General features: G+C 66.5%; 4 protein-coding genes across 4 annotated transcripts in view; 1 reads left to right on the top strand and 3 right to left on the bottom strand.

Moving 5' to 3' along the window:
- CHLNCDRAFT_24676 (hypothetical protein) overlaps positions 1–1913 on the bottom strand; it is a gene marked incomplete at both ends in the record, with an annotated part of 3451 nt that extends 1538 nt beyond the window's left edge. Inside the window, 7 exons of the mRNA XM_005846766.1 lie at positions 96–251; positions 528–625; positions 779–801; positions 904–1021; positions 1122–1256; positions 1379–1471; positions 1631–1913. Coding sequence (XP_005846828.1) covers positions 96–251; positions 528–625; positions 779–801; positions 904–1021; positions 1122–1256; positions 1379–1471; positions 1631–1913 — 906 coding nt within the window. The remainder of the gene's footprint in view (positions 1–95; positions 252–527; positions 626–778; positions 802–903; positions 1022–1121; positions 1257–1378; positions 1472–1630) is intronic.
- Positions 1914–2392: 479 nt separating this feature from the next.
- Positions 2393–4274, bottom strand: CHLNCDRAFT_135426 (hypothetical protein; the record flags this gene model as incomplete). The annotated part of the gene is made up of 7 exons (XM_005846767.1): positions 2393–2531; positions 2673–2724; positions 2913–3015; positions 3164–3185; positions 3307–3410; positions 3562–3982; positions 4240–4274. The coding sequence occupies 7 exons, from the start codon at positions 4272–4274 to the stop codon at positions 2393–2395; spliced, it is 876 nt and encodes a 291-aa protein (XP_005846829.1).
- Positions 4275–9237: 4963 nt separating this feature from the next.
- On the top strand, positions 9238–10668 carry CHLNCDRAFT_135428 (expressed protein; the record flags this gene model as incomplete). The annotated part of the gene is made up of 5 exons (XM_005846630.1): positions 9238–9579; positions 9752–9830; positions 9974–10116; positions 10278–10425; positions 10577–10668. The coding sequence occupies 5 exons, from the start codon at positions 9238–9240 to the stop codon at positions 10666–10668; spliced, it is 804 nt and encodes a 267-aa protein (XP_005846692.1).
- A 346-nt stretch (positions 10669–11014) lies between these two features.
- CHLNCDRAFT_58208 (hypothetical protein) overlaps positions 11015–15392 on the bottom strand; it is a gene marked incomplete at both ends in the record, with an annotated part of 8675 nt that continues 4297 nt past the window's right edge. The window contains 14 exons of the mRNA XM_005846768.1: positions 11015–11260; positions 11481–11636; positions 11695–11876; positions 12065–12158; positions 12321–12466; positions 12666–12798; positions 12989–13106; positions 13298–13494; positions 13603–13761; positions 13911–14003; positions 14177–14263; positions 14460–14544; positions 14750–14934; positions 15086–15142. Of these exons, the coding sequence (XP_005846830.1) occupies positions 11015–11260; positions 11481–11636; positions 11695–11876; positions 12065–12158; positions 12321–12466; positions 12666–12798; positions 12989–13106; positions 13298–13494; positions 13603–13761; positions 13911–14003; positions 14177–14263; positions 14460–14544; positions 14750–14934; positions 15086–15142 (1938 nt within the window). The remainder of the gene's footprint in view (positions 11261–11480; positions 11637–11694; positions 11877–12064; positions 12159–12320; positions 12467–12665; positions 12799–12988; positions 13107–13297; positions 13495–13602; positions 13762–13910; positions 14004–14176; positions 14264–14459; positions 14545–14749; positions 14935–15085; positions 15143–15392) is intronic.

Consider the following 15392-nt stretch of genomic DNA (forward strand, 5'->3'; position numbering starts at 1 on the left):
GGCAGGCGTCAGGGCGCAGGACAAGAGGCAGGGGAGGGAGGCGACTCAGGCAGGTTCTTTGCCTGCAACAGCCAGCTGCTCCGGTGCCACCACACCCACAGTCTGCACAGCCGCGCCGGCGCCCCACCACTCGCCTGGTTCTCCTGCCCCAGCACATTCTCGGCCGGCACCTCACAGCCCTCAAACAGCAGCTCGCACGTGTCGCTGCCCCGCATGCCCAGCTTGTCCAGCTTCTGCGCGGTGCTGAACCCCTGCGGGGGCAGCACGGCCAGGCAGGCAGGCGGGCACGCCACCCAGCGTCAGGGCAGCATCATGGGTGGCGAGGGCGGGAGCAGCGCTGCAGAAACCACACCGGGCGACGGCGGCCGCAGCCTGCACCCTGGCTGGGGCCCCTGCTGCCCCTGCCCGCTTTGTTCATGATCCTGCCCCGCCTGCTCCTCTCCTCAGAGTGCCCTCAGACAGAGCACACAGACACGCCAGTGCCCCGCCGGCGGCAGGAACCGCGCCACCCATTGGCCAGGGAGGACCGCCCCACGCCTTGCCTGCATGCCCTTCTCGATGATGAAAGCGGTGATGCCGTGAGGCCCCGCATCCGCCTTGGTCTTTGCATACACAATCAGCGTGTCTGCGGCAGCGGCAGCGGCGCGCAGGCAGCGGCCGCAGCGCACGGTGAAGCAGGTGCGCGGCTCGGCGCGACGCTTGCAGGGACATGCCTCGTCGTCGGCTCAGAGGGGCAGCCAGTGTCTGCAGGCAAGGCGTGGGCGGGCAGGGGCCGCACCTGCGATGGGGCCGTTGGTGATCCTGCACACGCGAGGGAGCGCGCTGCTTGTTAACCCGCAAGTAAGGGGAGGTAGGTGGAAAGTAGGGCAGTGTGTTGCAGGGGCCGCGCACTCTGGCGCTCACCACATCTTGGAACCGTCGAGCACGTAGCGGTCGCCCCTCCGCTCCGCCCGCATGCGCATGCTCACCACGTCGCTGCCGGCGTTGGGCTCAGACATGGCCAGCGCGCCCACATGCTCCCCTGCACCGGCAGACAGGCGGGGCAGGCTTCCGACACGGCTGCACAGCTCGCCAACTGCCGCCCCACACGCAATGCCCCGCTGCTGTCGGCGCGCTGCGACAGGCAGGTCGCCGTGAGTCGGCGGCGGCCTTGCCTGTGAGCAGCTGCGGCAGGTACTTGTCTAGCTGCTGCTGGTTGGCGTTGCGCACCAGCTGGTTGATGCACAGGTTGCTGTGCGCGCCGTACGACAGAGCCACTGTGCGGCAGGCAAGGCGGGGTGGCAGGCAGGAAAGGGTGAGCCCGCAGCAGCAGGGACAGGCCCGCGGCCCGCACCGCTGGCCCCCAGCTGCTGTGGAGTGTGCAGCCGCTGTACAGTACCTGAGCCCGATGCTCGGCTCAGCTCTTCCATGGCGATGCAGTGCTGCAGGTAGCCCAGCCCCAGCCCGCCGTGCTGCTCCGCCACCGTGATGCCTGCGGCGGCGGCAGGAGCGACAGGATCTGCTGGCTGTCGCAGCTGGTATGGCAGCCTGAAGCAGACCAGCTTCTTGCAGCAGGACCATAGTTCCAAGAGCCTGATTCACCCACACAGGGGCACAAGTCCCTCTGGCGTCGCCCAGCAGCCGAGCTTACCGTGCAGGCCCCACTCGCCCGCCCGCCGCCAGAACTCAAAACCTGGCGGGTAGGCGTTGAGCCGGTCGATCTCCGCGGCGTGAGGGGCCACAAAGTCCTGGGCAAAGGTGCGAACCGAGTCCCGAAACTCGTCGGCCGCAGACTCGTCGTCGTGGTGCTCTGCCGCCGGCGCTGGCTGTGCTGACAGGCGCCGCGCCCCCGCCAGGAGCCCCGCCGCGGGCAACCGGTCTAGTGCTGCGGTTTGGGCGCCCAGGGCGGCCCAGGCGCGGCGGGCAGCGAGCATCATGCAGGAAGGCTGAGGGCCGTTGTGTGTATTGGCAACAAACAGGTGTCGGGAGGCCAACAGCGCTATCAGGGGTCGATAGCGGCCCCTAAGAACGCGCCAAAGGTGGGTTGGGCCCCTGCTGTGCGGTGAAAGAGCATCTCCGACAGGCTGCGGTGGCACGCTAACTCGGAGAAGCTGCATGAGGCCTATTTGTGCACGCCTGGCATTGACATGCTTTCCCTCTCGACCTGTTGGCAGTCTTACACAGCACGGTGCCGGCCTGAGCAGCAGGCAGGCGGGTGCCGGGCTTCCCGCCGCCTCCGCCTGTGGCCAGCTGCCGCTCACACTGGCGTGGCTGGGTCTTTGGCTGTTGTTCGTAAAGAATTGCCAAGAATTACAGTGAAAAGCGCAGCCTGAGAATTGCAGAGCAAAAATACCCTGGTCGTCACCCGCGCTCGCTCGTCGCACCCACGCTCCCGCTCGCCACCTGCGTGCCATCAGTCGTCGCCGCAGGTGGCATCCTGCAGCGCTTCCACCAGCACGCCCAGGCGGTCTGGCGCATACAGCTGCACCAGCTCCCACTTCACCAGGACACAATCCGCGCCCGCAGCCCGCGCCTGCCGCGCCTCCTCGATGCTGCAGCTCACAGCGGGGCCAAAAGCATGGATGGTTTCGAGTCTGGCTGGGGAGGCTTTGCAGGAGCAGGAACAAGCAGCAGTGGAGACGGCTGGGCCAGCGGAAGCCATCAGCAGCTCCCAGCTGATGGCAGCACCGCACCTGCGTGCGCCAACCATGCTGATGGCTCCAAACGGCATCTCCCCGAGGAGCCCTGCAGGCTGGAGCGCAGCCAGTGTCAGCCTGCTTGCCGGGCGAGCCAATACATTCACCACAGGCCCTGGGACCTTGCCAGCAGGCAGGTGGCAACAGTGAGGTGGCCAGGCCCCGCTCATGTTTCCATCAACCCCAGCCAACCAACCCAACCAACCAACCAACCAACCAGCCACGGATCGCCCGCACCTGTGGCCACCTGCAGCCCAAAGCCGGTGATGCTGACTGACAAGCCCACGCTCAGGTTGAGGCCAAACCATGGCATCTGGTAGGGCTCCAGAGCCCGCAGCTCCTGCAGCAAAGGAGCGCAAGGCAAGGCAGCCAGGCTCAGGGCCCGAGGTGGTGGAGGTGGGGTGAAGGATGCCACACCGGCGGTCTGCCTGCAGTGCCCAGAGACCCCTCGCATGGCTAATCTCGCCCCTGCATGCCTGCATGTTCACTATCTCCACCGGGCAGTCCAGCCTGCACAGGCAGAGGCAGAGGCAGTGACAGTACTCCTGAGCCGCTGCCAGCCATCAGCATCAGCAGCGCCATAAACGCAGCAGCAGACGGCGCTGGCCTGCCTGTCACTCATCCAGCTCACCCAATTGCAGAGGAAAAGCTGCTCATGAGCGGCGTCCCTCGGCTGGTGACTGACGCTATTGTCTCGATGACCCCTGCCGCGCCCGCCTCCTTGGCATTGGCTATCTGCACCGCATGGAGCAGGGGCAGCCAGACACGGCATTCCATTCACTCCTGGCTGTGAGTGGGACAAGATGGCCGTGCCTCACACACCGTGCAGCCACCACCATGCACGGCTGCCGCTGCGTTGTACTTGACTGAAACAAACGCGCCCAACCTGTAATGGGTGGATGAACCAGTCGCGCTGCAGCACCGGCGGCGGCACTGCCGCCTCTGCCGCTATCAGGCCCGCCCCCACGCACCGCCGGCTGGCCGCCAGCGCGCTCTGCGTCACAGTCAGCAGATCCTTGAGAGGCTCGGCCGTGTCTTCCGCATCGGTTTTTACAGCCAGTGCATCCGCACCAGCTGCCACCAGCCGTGCTGCTAGCTCGCCGAGCTGCTCTGAGGTGGCCGTGGCATCGCCGCCTCTGCTCAGCTCCAGCACTAGAACCGGGCGTCCGGTTGGCAGCACATCCGCCACCAGCTGTGTGAGGCGGTGGGCTGGGCGGGCTGGGCGCTGGGTGGCAGATTGGAGCCGCTCCTCCAACCCCTCCTCCCCCAGCTCCTGCAGCTGCGCCGACAGCTCCTGCTGCTTGCGCCTGGGCGTGGTGCAGCAAGCAGGGGGTGGCGGGAGTGCCCGGCGTCATTGGCAACAGCGGGCAGTGGCGCCAAGCGGCAATAGCTGGCGAGCCTTGCGAGGCCACAGTTATGCTCCAATGGCCCATGGGCATGCAGCAGGAGCGCCAATTGCCAACAGAACAGCGCACTTGATGATGGAAGCCAACTTGTTGGGAGCTGCAGGAGCCGACTCCCCACCGTCGTCTCTCTGCAGACGCACTACAAGCCTGCGCGGCACATCGGGCCGATCAAGCCTGCGTCTTTTGCCGACATGGTGCATCCGCAGGGTGCAAGAGGGCGAACAATGGGCGGAAAGGGCCGCCATGATACTATGTGATGATCACACAATGACAGACGGTACAAAGACGCCATGGAGGTGCTTGGCAAGCATGCTGCGCCACGTCATGTTTTTTTTTTTTTTGCCGCTCCGCCGAACAGCAGGCACCTTGGAGGAGTTGCCTCCCTCACATTCCCAACCTGCTGGCCAGCAAATGCTTCGTCTGCGCATCGTCTCCAGCGCTACGCCCACCAACCAGCACCCTGGCCACCTCTGCCAGGCGGCCGCCGACGCGCACGTGTCAAACGCGCGTCAATATGCCCTGGCGCGCACATTTGAGGTTACTAGGCAAGCCACATGCATCCAGGCCCCACTCCAAGGTCCCCTAAACACCGAACCCAACACCGCATGCTCCCCCTCGAATCGCTGGCGGTTCTTCGCTGCGCCAGTCGCGCCGCCACCACTCTTCTGGGCCCAGGCTCACTGTTTCGGCCGCCACCATTCAGCCCTCCCTTTTCTTCTCTCCCCCAACCAGCTCTCACCTCTTTAAACTGCTCTTCTCTGACCCTCCAATGCTATGCCATGCCCTCCAGTCGCGCTACTCTACTACCCGGATGCGAGGGCGGTGGCACTGCTGATGCAGTCCGTGGCTGCAGCCGGCCGCCGCGCGCCCTGCGCCGCCTTCACTGGCACAATGATGAATGCAGGTGGGGCGTGTGTGATGGTAGGTTGGATGAATCAATCAGCAGGGGTGGTCAGCAGGGATGTCGGGTGGGGCGCCCTTATCGACACGCGCCGCCAGCTTTGTTGTGCTGCTGCCGCCTGCTGTAACCCGCCTGTGCCGCCCCTGCTCTGCTCACCCCGCGACCGCCTGTGTGCTCAGGCATGGTGGAACTCATCCAGCAGTTGGTGGCGGCCGCCGCAACCAGCCAGCACACGGCGGCACGCGGGCCAGCGGGCGCCAGCCCCAGCGCCATCGTGGACCCTGAGAGCAGCGGCAGCCTGGACGTGCGAGGTGGGCTGCGGAGCAACGGCCTCTCGGGGGGATGACAGCATGGCTGAACCCCCCATGCACAAGGGTTCAGCACCAAACCAAGGGCTTGCCCGCCGCTGCCCCGTGCCCACAGACGCCATCCGCGGCAGCGCGGGCGTGCAGCTGGCCGCCACGTCCCCTCAAGTATGGCTGCCGCAGGGATGCCGCCTACTTCCTGTGCTGCCACGGATGGCAGGCTGGTGAGGGCGTGCGACTCTGCTGGCACCGTCTCGCTTCCCGTCTCGCGTTGCGAGAGCCTGAACGCGTGAGCTTGCCTACACACCTGCAGTGGAGGAGGCGAGTGCGTGGGATGTGGAGGCCATGTATGGCGTGCTGGCGGTGGGGCTGCAGTACCCGCAAGAGCTGCTGGAGCGAGTGTGTGACAGGCACGGCCAGGACCCAACCATCAGCGTCGTCACGGGCAGGCGGGGCTTCTGAAGAAGGCGGCGGTAGCGGCGGGCACTGCCTTGCAGGCGCAGGGCTGCTTCCTGGTGCTGAGATTGCGAGTGGGCCATGATGCTGCCTGCTGAAGGGGTGACGGGTGTGTAAATTCGTTGGGCTGTGAGCTTTTGGAGACTGGCGGGGTTCCACAACCAGCGGGGCGTGCAGCGGGGCGTGCAGAAATGGCGGTGGCGGGCGGGTGGCTCGCGGGTGGCGCGTGGAGGGCGGCAAGGGGAGCTGGGCGGCAGGGTCCACTAGGGGCGACCTGTCGCGCGGGCGGCCTCCGTGCTGGGCCCTTGGGGTGGTGGAAGCTGGATGGCAAGGTATATGCCATCCTCTGGTGCGCTGTGAAAACAGGTGGCGGCGCCCGGAGCTGGGCTTTCGGGTCGAGGAAGCTGGTCGTTTCTCCATAAACCGCGCTCAGATGGGATGGAATTCATTCTCACACTGCTCCTGAACCAGCATTTCAACAAGCTGAGCTTTCGCTGCGACTCCACCGGTACTACCCAAAATGCCAGCCCTTCGCCGGGGGGGCCTGGCTCTCGCCCTCCTGCTGATTACTTTTGCAGTGGCTTGCAGGGGTAAATCCCCACCATACGATGAAACGACAGTGCAGGTTAGGGAGGGGAGCCGGGGCAGGGCGCCGCATGCACCGCACGCATCGCCGCGGCCTCACCCAGCTCCAGCTTTGATTGATTGCTTCACACTGAAACACGATTGGACGCCCCGATGAACCCACACGGTGCTCTCCTCCCTTCCTTCCTTCACCCTCCTCCCTGTGTGTTCCGCTGCTGCAGGGCCTCCTCCTCGAGGACACAATTCGGCTGCTTGGGAACCTGGCGGCCTCCAAGCCCGCCGCTGCAATGTCGGCCTCAGCAGCGGGCCCAGCAGCGGCCGCCGCCGCCGCCGCTGCCAGCCGTGCTCGCGGCCTGGCCCTGCGGCTCGGCCGCCTGCGCGGGGCTGAGATGACGGGCTCGGCCGCCATTGCGGGCGGGCAGCGCAAGGTCCCCGCCAGCCAGGCTGCAGCGGCAGAGACGGACGCTCGCGAGGTGGCCGCTTACTTCACCCAGCCCGCCACCGTCGAGCTGATGCAGAAGAACCCGCTGCTCATCCCGCCCTCCCTGGCCAAGCCCATGGGCAAGACGCGCACCGCCACGTGCATGGAGGTCCGCCGCATGGGGCTGTCCCGCAAGGTGGGTGGCTGCTGTTGTGCGCTGCGCCCTGCCCTCCTGCTCACCTGCTGTTGCCCGTCTTGCAGCATGGCTCAGTTCCTCCGAGCAGCACGCTGTATGTGCCCATAGCCCACTCTGCTGGCCCATCTTGCCCTGAACCTCCTCCTCCGCCTGCTGCTGCGCAGGTCAAGGATGCCATGTGCAACATCCGGGTCCCCTTCCCCACCGCCTCCGCCATGGCCCACCTGGAGATGGAGAAGAAGATGAAGTCGCTGGTGCCCCGCGCCCGCCAGCAGGCCGCTACCAAGCGCGAGCGCGGCCTGCTGGAGAGCCTGTCGGGCGGGTGGCCGGCGGCCAAGGCGCACCGCCGCGACCTCAAGCTCATGACCTGCTCCACCGACAAGGGCTTTCTGGAGCTGCTCAAGGGCAACAGCGAGAAGGCGGCCTACGGCTGCATGGCCGCCTCATGCTCCTTCCCGGTGAGTGGTGCCGGGCCCCGCCGGCGCCGCTGCCCAGCTGCAACGCACGGAAGCCCCAGCTTTCAGCCTGCTGCCTGCATGCCGTGCTGTGCGCTTTTTTTTAGGGTTTACCCAACCCCCTAAAAACAAATCCCAACCTCGCATCCGCACCGCCGTGCCCCCGCCCCCTCTGCTGCAGATCCCGCCGCTGCCGCCGCTGGCGTTCAAGCTGCAAGTGGAGGGCTGCGTGCCGGCCTGGGAGTTTGCCAACAACGTGTTCATGCAGTGCACTATCAACGGCTGCTCCAACAAGAGTCAGCTTACCGACGCGGTGGGCTACCAGCTAATGGATGCGGCAATGAGCTCCAACATCGCCCTGTGAGCTCCAGCCGCCGCGCTGCTGCTGCTGCTGCTGTGGCGTTGCGGCATGATAGCCCTGCGGGTGCCGGGCAGGGAGATGGGGCGTCAGGGAGGCTGTCTCACGAGGCTGCGCCGTGCCATGCGTGCCCCTGGCTGCAGGTTTGGCGGCGTGTGCTTTGGCTGGGGCGACCTCAAGAGTGAGTTGGTGCAGCTGCGCCTGCTAAGCATCTGGTGCTGCTGCATTGGGTGCATGCGCGCACCGAAAGCTCGGCCTGACCAGGTGTCGCCCCTGTTGAGCTGAGGGATGCACGTTCACCCTTTCCTCGCAGAGCTGCTCGAGCGGGTGGGCCTCAAGGATGCTTGCATCGGCCCCAAAATGACCTTCTGGCCCCTCAAGAGCCAGATCGGCCTGCACCTGGACCTCTCCTTCGTCGTGGGTGAGCCCGCGGGCTGCCGGCGCCGGCCGCTGCACACCCCTCGCGGCCTGCTGCAACCTTGCCAGCTGTCGCCTCGTCAGCCGGCTGACTGCCGCTAGTCCCAGATGCCACCTGACCTGTGCCCGACTGCCACTGCTTCCGCAGGCTCTGTCCAGTTTGGCGGCAAGCTGCAGACCGTGTCCAGCGAACACAACGGTCTGTGCAAGTGGGCGCGGGAAAGCAACCCGCGCTTCTACAACCGAAACCTGCGCTGCAAGGACTACTGCGCCTGGAAGACGGTGAGCCTGCCGCCAAGGCTGCGCTGGAGGGATAGGCAGGCAGCAAGCCTGCCGAGCCGGTGCAGACGGTATGCTGACCGTGGCGTGGCGCCTTCCGCTTGACGTGTATTGTTGCCTTCTTGCCTGCCTGCAGTGGAATGGGGAGCTGGGCATCAACGCTGGCGTCCAGTTCTTGTTCTTCCGCAAGAAGTGGAGTATTCCGATCGTGCGGTCGCCCGTGCCCAGCTGCTACTGACGAGCTCAGCGGGGACACACAGGCCGGGGCAAATCAAAACGTTTACGACACCTACTGCACACTTTTGCATGTTGTGCGCTGTGTAGCCTTTTGTAACAAGCCCCATATACACATTCCATTGGCAAGCTTAGAAGGCTCGACATGGCACAGAATCGAGCTTGCAGAATCGGCGTGTTGCAAAGCTCCACCGCCGCCGCCCGCTGTACTGCTGAGTAGGAGCCGATGCGGCATGCGGCTTGCGACGAGAAAGCTTGCGCCCAGACAAACTAGAATGCACCGCCGGCTGGCAGGCTTCTTTGGCGTGGGAGGTGAGGCGCGCTGGATCGATTTTCGGGCTAAAGGTTTCTTAAGGTGGTGGTGCGCAAGCGGAGCGCATGGCTCTCGAGACTCCCGATTGCGCATAGCCACCTTCCTGCCACCTAAGCTATCTCCTGCGCCCTGGTCTCGCCCTTCCACCCGCCGCAGTACTTCCGCCGAAAACGGCGCCCTGCCAGCGCCGCGCGCTCGCCAGCAACCCCCGGGCAACTGCCCGTGCTCAGAAGACCATGCCGCAGGCCATTGAGCAGCTGGAGGAGAGCCGTCCTGTGTTTGCCTCGCTGCGGCAGACGCAGGCCTTTGTTGTGCGACAGCTGGCCGAGCAGCTGGAGCTGGCGCCCGCCCTGGCTGACGCCGCTGCAGGGCCGGGCGTGCCGCTGGAGGTGGCATCCCCGGATGGCGGCGCCGCCGTCGCGTTGCAGGCGTTCAGCGGGCCGGGGTTGCGCTGGCTGTCGGCTTCCGCTCTGGCCAGCCCCAGCCTCGGGTTTGGAGGAGCCATCACCGCTGGCTTTGCCGAAGGCTGCTCTGATGTGCCGCACTTCAGGCTGGATCATAAGCTGCTGGGAGACCAGGTGCGCAGGGGCACGCTGTGGCGCCTGGCATGTCACACACCGTCAGGAGCAGCAGCCCTTGGTCTCCCTGCAAAACCACTCTGCGCGGCCCCTGCCTGCCCTGGGCTCCCGCTCCGCCGGTTTGACGCCCCACGGCTGGTGCCCGCTCCCCTGCCGCTCACCTGCTCGGCAGGTGCTGCTGGTGCTGGCGCTGTTCCCCCGCAGGGACTGGTTCCTGGACGAATTCTACCTGCAGCTCTACTATGGCTCAAGTACGCCGGGGCAGGCAGGGGGCAGCAGGTGGCACCCCACCACTCTCTTCACCTCGACCGCTACACCAACACCAGCCACCATTCAACCCACGCACCACCGCCACCGCCGCTGCCGGTTGCCCCCACCCTGCACCCCTGTGCAGCCCCGCCCGGCTCGCAGCGCAGCTACAACGACGTGTACAACAGCGCCCTGCAGCGCCCCGGCTGGAAGCTGTATCAGACGGCGGCGCTGGCTGTGAAGCCCCTGCTGAGCTCCGCCATGGCGTTCACTTACGAGCCCAGCGAGGTGGGTGTGGTGTGGTGGCGGAGCCGGGGCCGGCGCCAGCCTGTGCAGGCTTGGACATCGGAGACGAAACGGTGCCCTCCTCCTGTGCATCTCAGCCCGGCCACGCTGCCGGGAAAGTTTTAAACGCGCCTGCGCTCCTCCGCTGTGCCCCGATGGTACAGGACAACCTGCTGGCGGCGCGGGAGACGGTGCTGGAGGTGGCGCAGCTGTGGGGCAACCTGGTGAAGCAGCAGCGGCAGGGCGGCGGCGGCGACAGCCAGCGCCAGGCGGACGACACGGTGCGCCAGTACGATGCCCGCTACGTGAAGGGTGAGCCTCCATTCCTCGTCCTGGCACATGGGCATGAAAACGCAGCAGCTATCTAAGTGCTGGACTTGAGCTGCTCCTAGCATGCGATGAGCGAGGGGCCAGCGCTGCATGGAGGGCACATCCCTGGCCACCCCGGCCCATCCTTCTGCAGCTGTGGCAGAGAACCCGGCCTGGGTGGCGCTGTTTGGGCAGGAGGCCACCGACAAGCTGGCGGCGGCAACCCACGGCGGCGCCGCACCCTGATGGCGCTGCCAAGCGCTGCGGCGGATTCACACAACTGGACGTTTACATGGCACTCGGCGAGAAACTGCTGTGCAAGGGGCAATGATTGGGCGGTATATCATCTGTTTATTCAATCCTGTACAAAAACTGGGTTTGAATGTTTGGAAAGCAACTGTCTTCTCCAACACCGTACGTAAGTGATCTGATCTGTATACTGGTTGTATTGCAACCCGATTTTGAGTGCACGTGTGGCATGGAAAGAAGCAAGCGCATGTAAAAGGGGCTGTACGAAGTGCCACTGGGTACTTGTTTTGCACAAAAGATCAAACGCAATCTGCCTCTGAACGTTGCTGTCCTTGCCCGGCCCTCACCCTGCAAACGCGGCCGCCAGGTTGCGCGCGCCGCCGCCCATGGCCGCCACCAGGCTCTCCGGGGTGGCGGGCAGGCGGATGAGCGGCGTGGTTCCGGGCGCCTCGATGGCGCCCAGCGCCGCCAGCTCAGCGCAGGCATCCCGCGCCGCCGCCTGCAGCGCCGACAGCGCCGAGGTGGCCAGCATCAGCGGCGGCTCGCCCACCGCCTTGGCGCTGAGCACGCTGCGCTCAAGGGAGGAGCCCTGCAGGCAAGGGAGGCAGGCAGGGCGGCGGGGCCAGCGGCAGGGGTGATGCCAAGGTCAGCCCAGGCTGGGAGTTGAGCCGCACGTGCAGCGGCGCGTGCAGGGCTGGAAGGAGGTATGTGAAAGGGGAGGGCTGGAGAAGCGCACGCACACGCTGAGAGGCAGATAACTGCAATGGACAGAGTAATGGTAGCAGCAGCAAGCGGGGCCGGCAGCGCACCGGCAGCAGGGTGACGTTGAGCTCCTGCGGCATGCTGGCGGCGATGGGCGGGTGGTAGGTCCACAGCGAGTCGGTGAGCAGGCGGCCGGTGGCGGGGTCATGGCGCCGCGCCTCGGACAGCGCCTGACCCAGGCCCATGCTCAGAGCGCCCTCGATCTGCACGCAGGCAGGCGGGTGGGAAGGCATGTGGTCAGGCAAGCACGCACGCCAGCACGAGCTGCGCTGGAGGACGGGGCTGCATGAGCTGTGCCGACATGTCGGCGCAGCGCAGCGCTGCGCGGCGCAGCACAGCGCGGCCGCAGCAGGTCAAAGGGCTTGCCTGTCCGATGTCGATGGCTGGGTTCATGGAGCGCCCCACATCCATGGCGAGGTCGCAGCGCAGCAGACGGCGCTCGCCTGGAAACATGAAAAAACAAGGCACGCTGAGGAAGGGGGCTGGCGGGTGAAGCCGGGTAACCCGGGCAAGCATGCCGGGCCGGCGCTGCACACATTCACAAAGATGCCGGCCTGCCGTGCCCAGAACAGGAGTCGCAGCGACCTGCGGCATCCTCTGCCCACCCAGCCAGGCGGGGTCATGCCCTCACCCGTCAACACGTTGAGCTCCGCCTCGCAGCAGGCCGCCCCAAACACGCAGTACTGCACGTCGCCGCCAACGTGGCCGTAGGCGGTCAGCGGCACCTGCAGGGGTGACGCAGGAGAGCGGCGGCAGGCCCTCAGCGCCAGGCCCTGCCGCCCCACCCCCATTCTTTATCTTGGCAAACTAGGCTACCGGCAGCATGCCAGGGCGTGTTGGAGATTGGCTGCATGGAGCCGTGCGGCGGTGGCAACAGCCGCACCAACCTTTGGCCCGCCGAACCCGCCGCTCGGGGGCACCACCGCAGCCATCAGCTCGGCCCAGGTGCTCTGCGGGCCGAGCTTGTCGGCAAACGGGCGCATGCGCTCCACCAGCTGCTGGCAGGCCTGGCGCACAGCGATGCATGCCGACTCTGCAGGGAGAGGAGAGGGCAGGGCCAGGGCTGAACGGCTGGTAGCGAAAGCACATGTTTGGCAGTGCCTTGCCTACATCTGTGCAGGCAGGCCGTCCTGGCCCTGGCTGGCCCCCAGCAGCTCGCCCCAGGCCTGCTGGCCCGGCAAACCCTTTGCTTCAGGCGCAGGTCCTGCCGGCCTTGCTCAGCTGTTACTCACCCGAGGTGGTGCTGCCGCCTGTCATGTTGGTGGAGGGCAGGATGTAGCTGGACTGGTCCCCCATGCGCACCAGGCTGACGGGCAGCGGGCGGCTGGCGGCGGGCAGTAGCGTGCTGAGCTCCATCAGCGCCACCTGGCAGGCACGAGGGAGGGGGCGGGAGGGTTTTGGGCACAGGATGCAGGGGTGGGGTGGCACGGCGTGGCCAGCGTGGGGTAGCGCAGCAGCTCCACAGCGAGGATGAACACTCGTGTGTGCTGCTCCTGGACGCATGAGCTGGCAGGTGTGGTACTGGATCCATGAGCTGGCAGGTGCGGTACCGCACCTGCAGGACCTTGGTTGTCAGGCCCTGGCCCAGCTCCGACCTGCCCGCAAACACCACCACCGAGCCGTCTGGGTAGATGCTGACGTAGGCAGCCTTGGAGGCGATGTAGCAGTCGAAGCTGCACACACACAACATGAGGGCGGGGTAGTGACAGGGAGGGGATGGAGGCAGGAGGCCAAGGAGCCCGGCTGGATGGGTTCAGTGTTGGTCAGAGAGCAGAGCAGATGGATGGAGGGAGGGTGACGCGTGCAATTTGCCTGACCCAGTCTGCCAGAGACCTCCGCCAGCTGCACATATCACGCCACGCACCGCGTGTGCGTCATGCCGAGGCCGCGCTTGACCCAGGGGCTGTCCGCGTTGAAGCGCTGGGCAGCCGCCATGCGCTCCTCGTAGCCGCAGGAACGCTTCAGCTGCTCCCACAGGCGGGGCAGCGTGTAGTCGCCAACGGGAATCTCCTTGCCAAGCGACAGGCGCACCACAGGTGCCTCCCCCTTGTCGGCGACAGGCTGCGGGGGCGGCAGCGTGAGCAGCGGGAGAGTCGGCTTGGCACTGGCAGGCGGAGCGGGGAGGGGACGGCCAAAGGGATGCTGCTGCAGGCCTGTGAAGGACCGTACCTTGGCCTCGGCATCCTCCCCCTCCGCCGCAGCTGGCGCCAGCGCCTGCTCCGGCGCCGGGTCAGGCAGGCGCGCGAAGTTGCGCTCACGCACGGCGGCGGCGGCCAGCCCGCACTGCGTCGCCACGTGCTCCATGATTTGCTCCATGATGAAGGCGGCCTGTGGGGCAGCGGCAGGGGCCTCGGGGTGACAGGAAGAGGCGAAGCTGCAACATCAAACATGGCCTGTCTAGACTCAGCAGCGCTCTGTGTGGCATATGCATGCGGCAACAATCTTGGTGCTTTCTGGCTGTCCGAAAAGGCCGGCACCTGTGCGTCGCCCGGGGCGCGCATCGCCGTCATGGGCGGCAGGTTGCCGCGGCACAGCCGGCTGGTGAGGGAGAAGTTGGGCAGGGCGTAGGCCTGCGGTGTGAGCAGGCGGTCGTCAGGGCAAGACAGGGTGAACAGGCGGCGCGGCGGCGCAACTTGAAGCTTGAAGCAGCGGCGAGCAGCTGCGGCGCTGGTGCTGCGCCGGAGGCCGGCACGCCTCGCCTCCAAGCTGTCCAGCGCGCAAGTCTCCCCTCCCGCAGCCTCACCATGCCCATGAGCGAGTTGAGCACCATGGCATCGCAGGGGATGTCTGGGTAGGCGCCCAGCAGCAGGAAGGCGCGGATGTGCAGCCCCTGCAGCCGCCCGGCAGCGCCCCAACCAACATGGAGAGCAGCTCGGGGCAACCAAAGGCTGCCGCCGGTGACGCTGCTTGGGCCTCATGCAGCCAGGGCTGTCCCAACGCACGGCCCTCCTCATTGCCATGCGCAGCAACAACGTATTTGGCGCCCCGTGGCACAAACAAGAACAGAAAAGAAACCGCAGCCCCACCTCGATGACCCCCTCTGTAGTGAACCCCACATCGTACTCCGCCATCACCTCGCAGCGCCCCGCATTCAGCCGCATGTCGGTGCGCCTGCGCAGGCGGGCGACGGCGAGCGGGCAGATGTGGCAAGCAGGTGTGGGGCTGGGGGCGTGGCCGAACCAGCAGCGCTGGGGAGGAGCAGGGGCAGGCATGCAGGCACAGTCATGCTGGGCGGAAGCCAGGACATACGCGAGGGCGGCGCTCAGGTGGTCGCGCCGCGCTGGGCGCGAGGCAGGCAAAGGCCTGCGGGCCCCACCTGTCCTGCACGAACCGCACGGGGCGCCCCGTGCGGACAGCCGCCACGGCGGCGCCCACCGCCACCGGCAGATTGCGCATGGCCTTGCCGCCAAAGCCGCCGCCGGCGCGGCGGCACACCGCCTCCACGTCGTGCTGGCGCATGCCCAGGCTGTGAGCCACCGCCTTCTGGACGCAGTCAATGTCCTGCGCTCCGCGCAGGCCCGCGAGCAGAGAAGCGCCTCGGCGAGGCGGCACAGAGGGCGGCGCAGCACATGGCGCCTCTCGGCACTCGACGGGAGCCACTTCCGCGCGGCAGGCTAGACCGCGCTGGCGCTTCCCAGCCCGGCCCTCCCACCTGGCAGGCACTGTAGATCTTGAGGCTGCCGCCCTCATCCGGAAGCGCCAGCGCGTTCTGCAACGACAGAGGAGAGGGGCGGGCGGGCGGCAGGGAGAGGGAAGGCGCAGGATGGGCGAGTCGCGTCTGGCGCCAACCAACGCCGCCCGCCCTGCTGCGGCCTGCTGGTGCACCTTGGCGCAGCGTCTGCCGGCCTGCCACCTCTTAACCCCCCCACCTCTCTTCCACACACACAAACACACACACACTCTTCCCCCTGCACACACACACACCACCCCCACCACACACACACACACACACCTGCGGC

Source organism: Chlorella variabilis, assembly GCF_000147415.1.
Source record: "Chlorella variabilis unplaced genomic scaffold CHLNCscaffold_13, whole genome shotgun sequence".
In the NCBI taxonomy this organism is placed as follows: domain Eukaryota; kingdom Viridiplantae; phylum Chlorophyta; class Trebouxiophyceae; order Chlorellales; family Chlorellaceae; genus Chlorella; species Chlorella variabilis.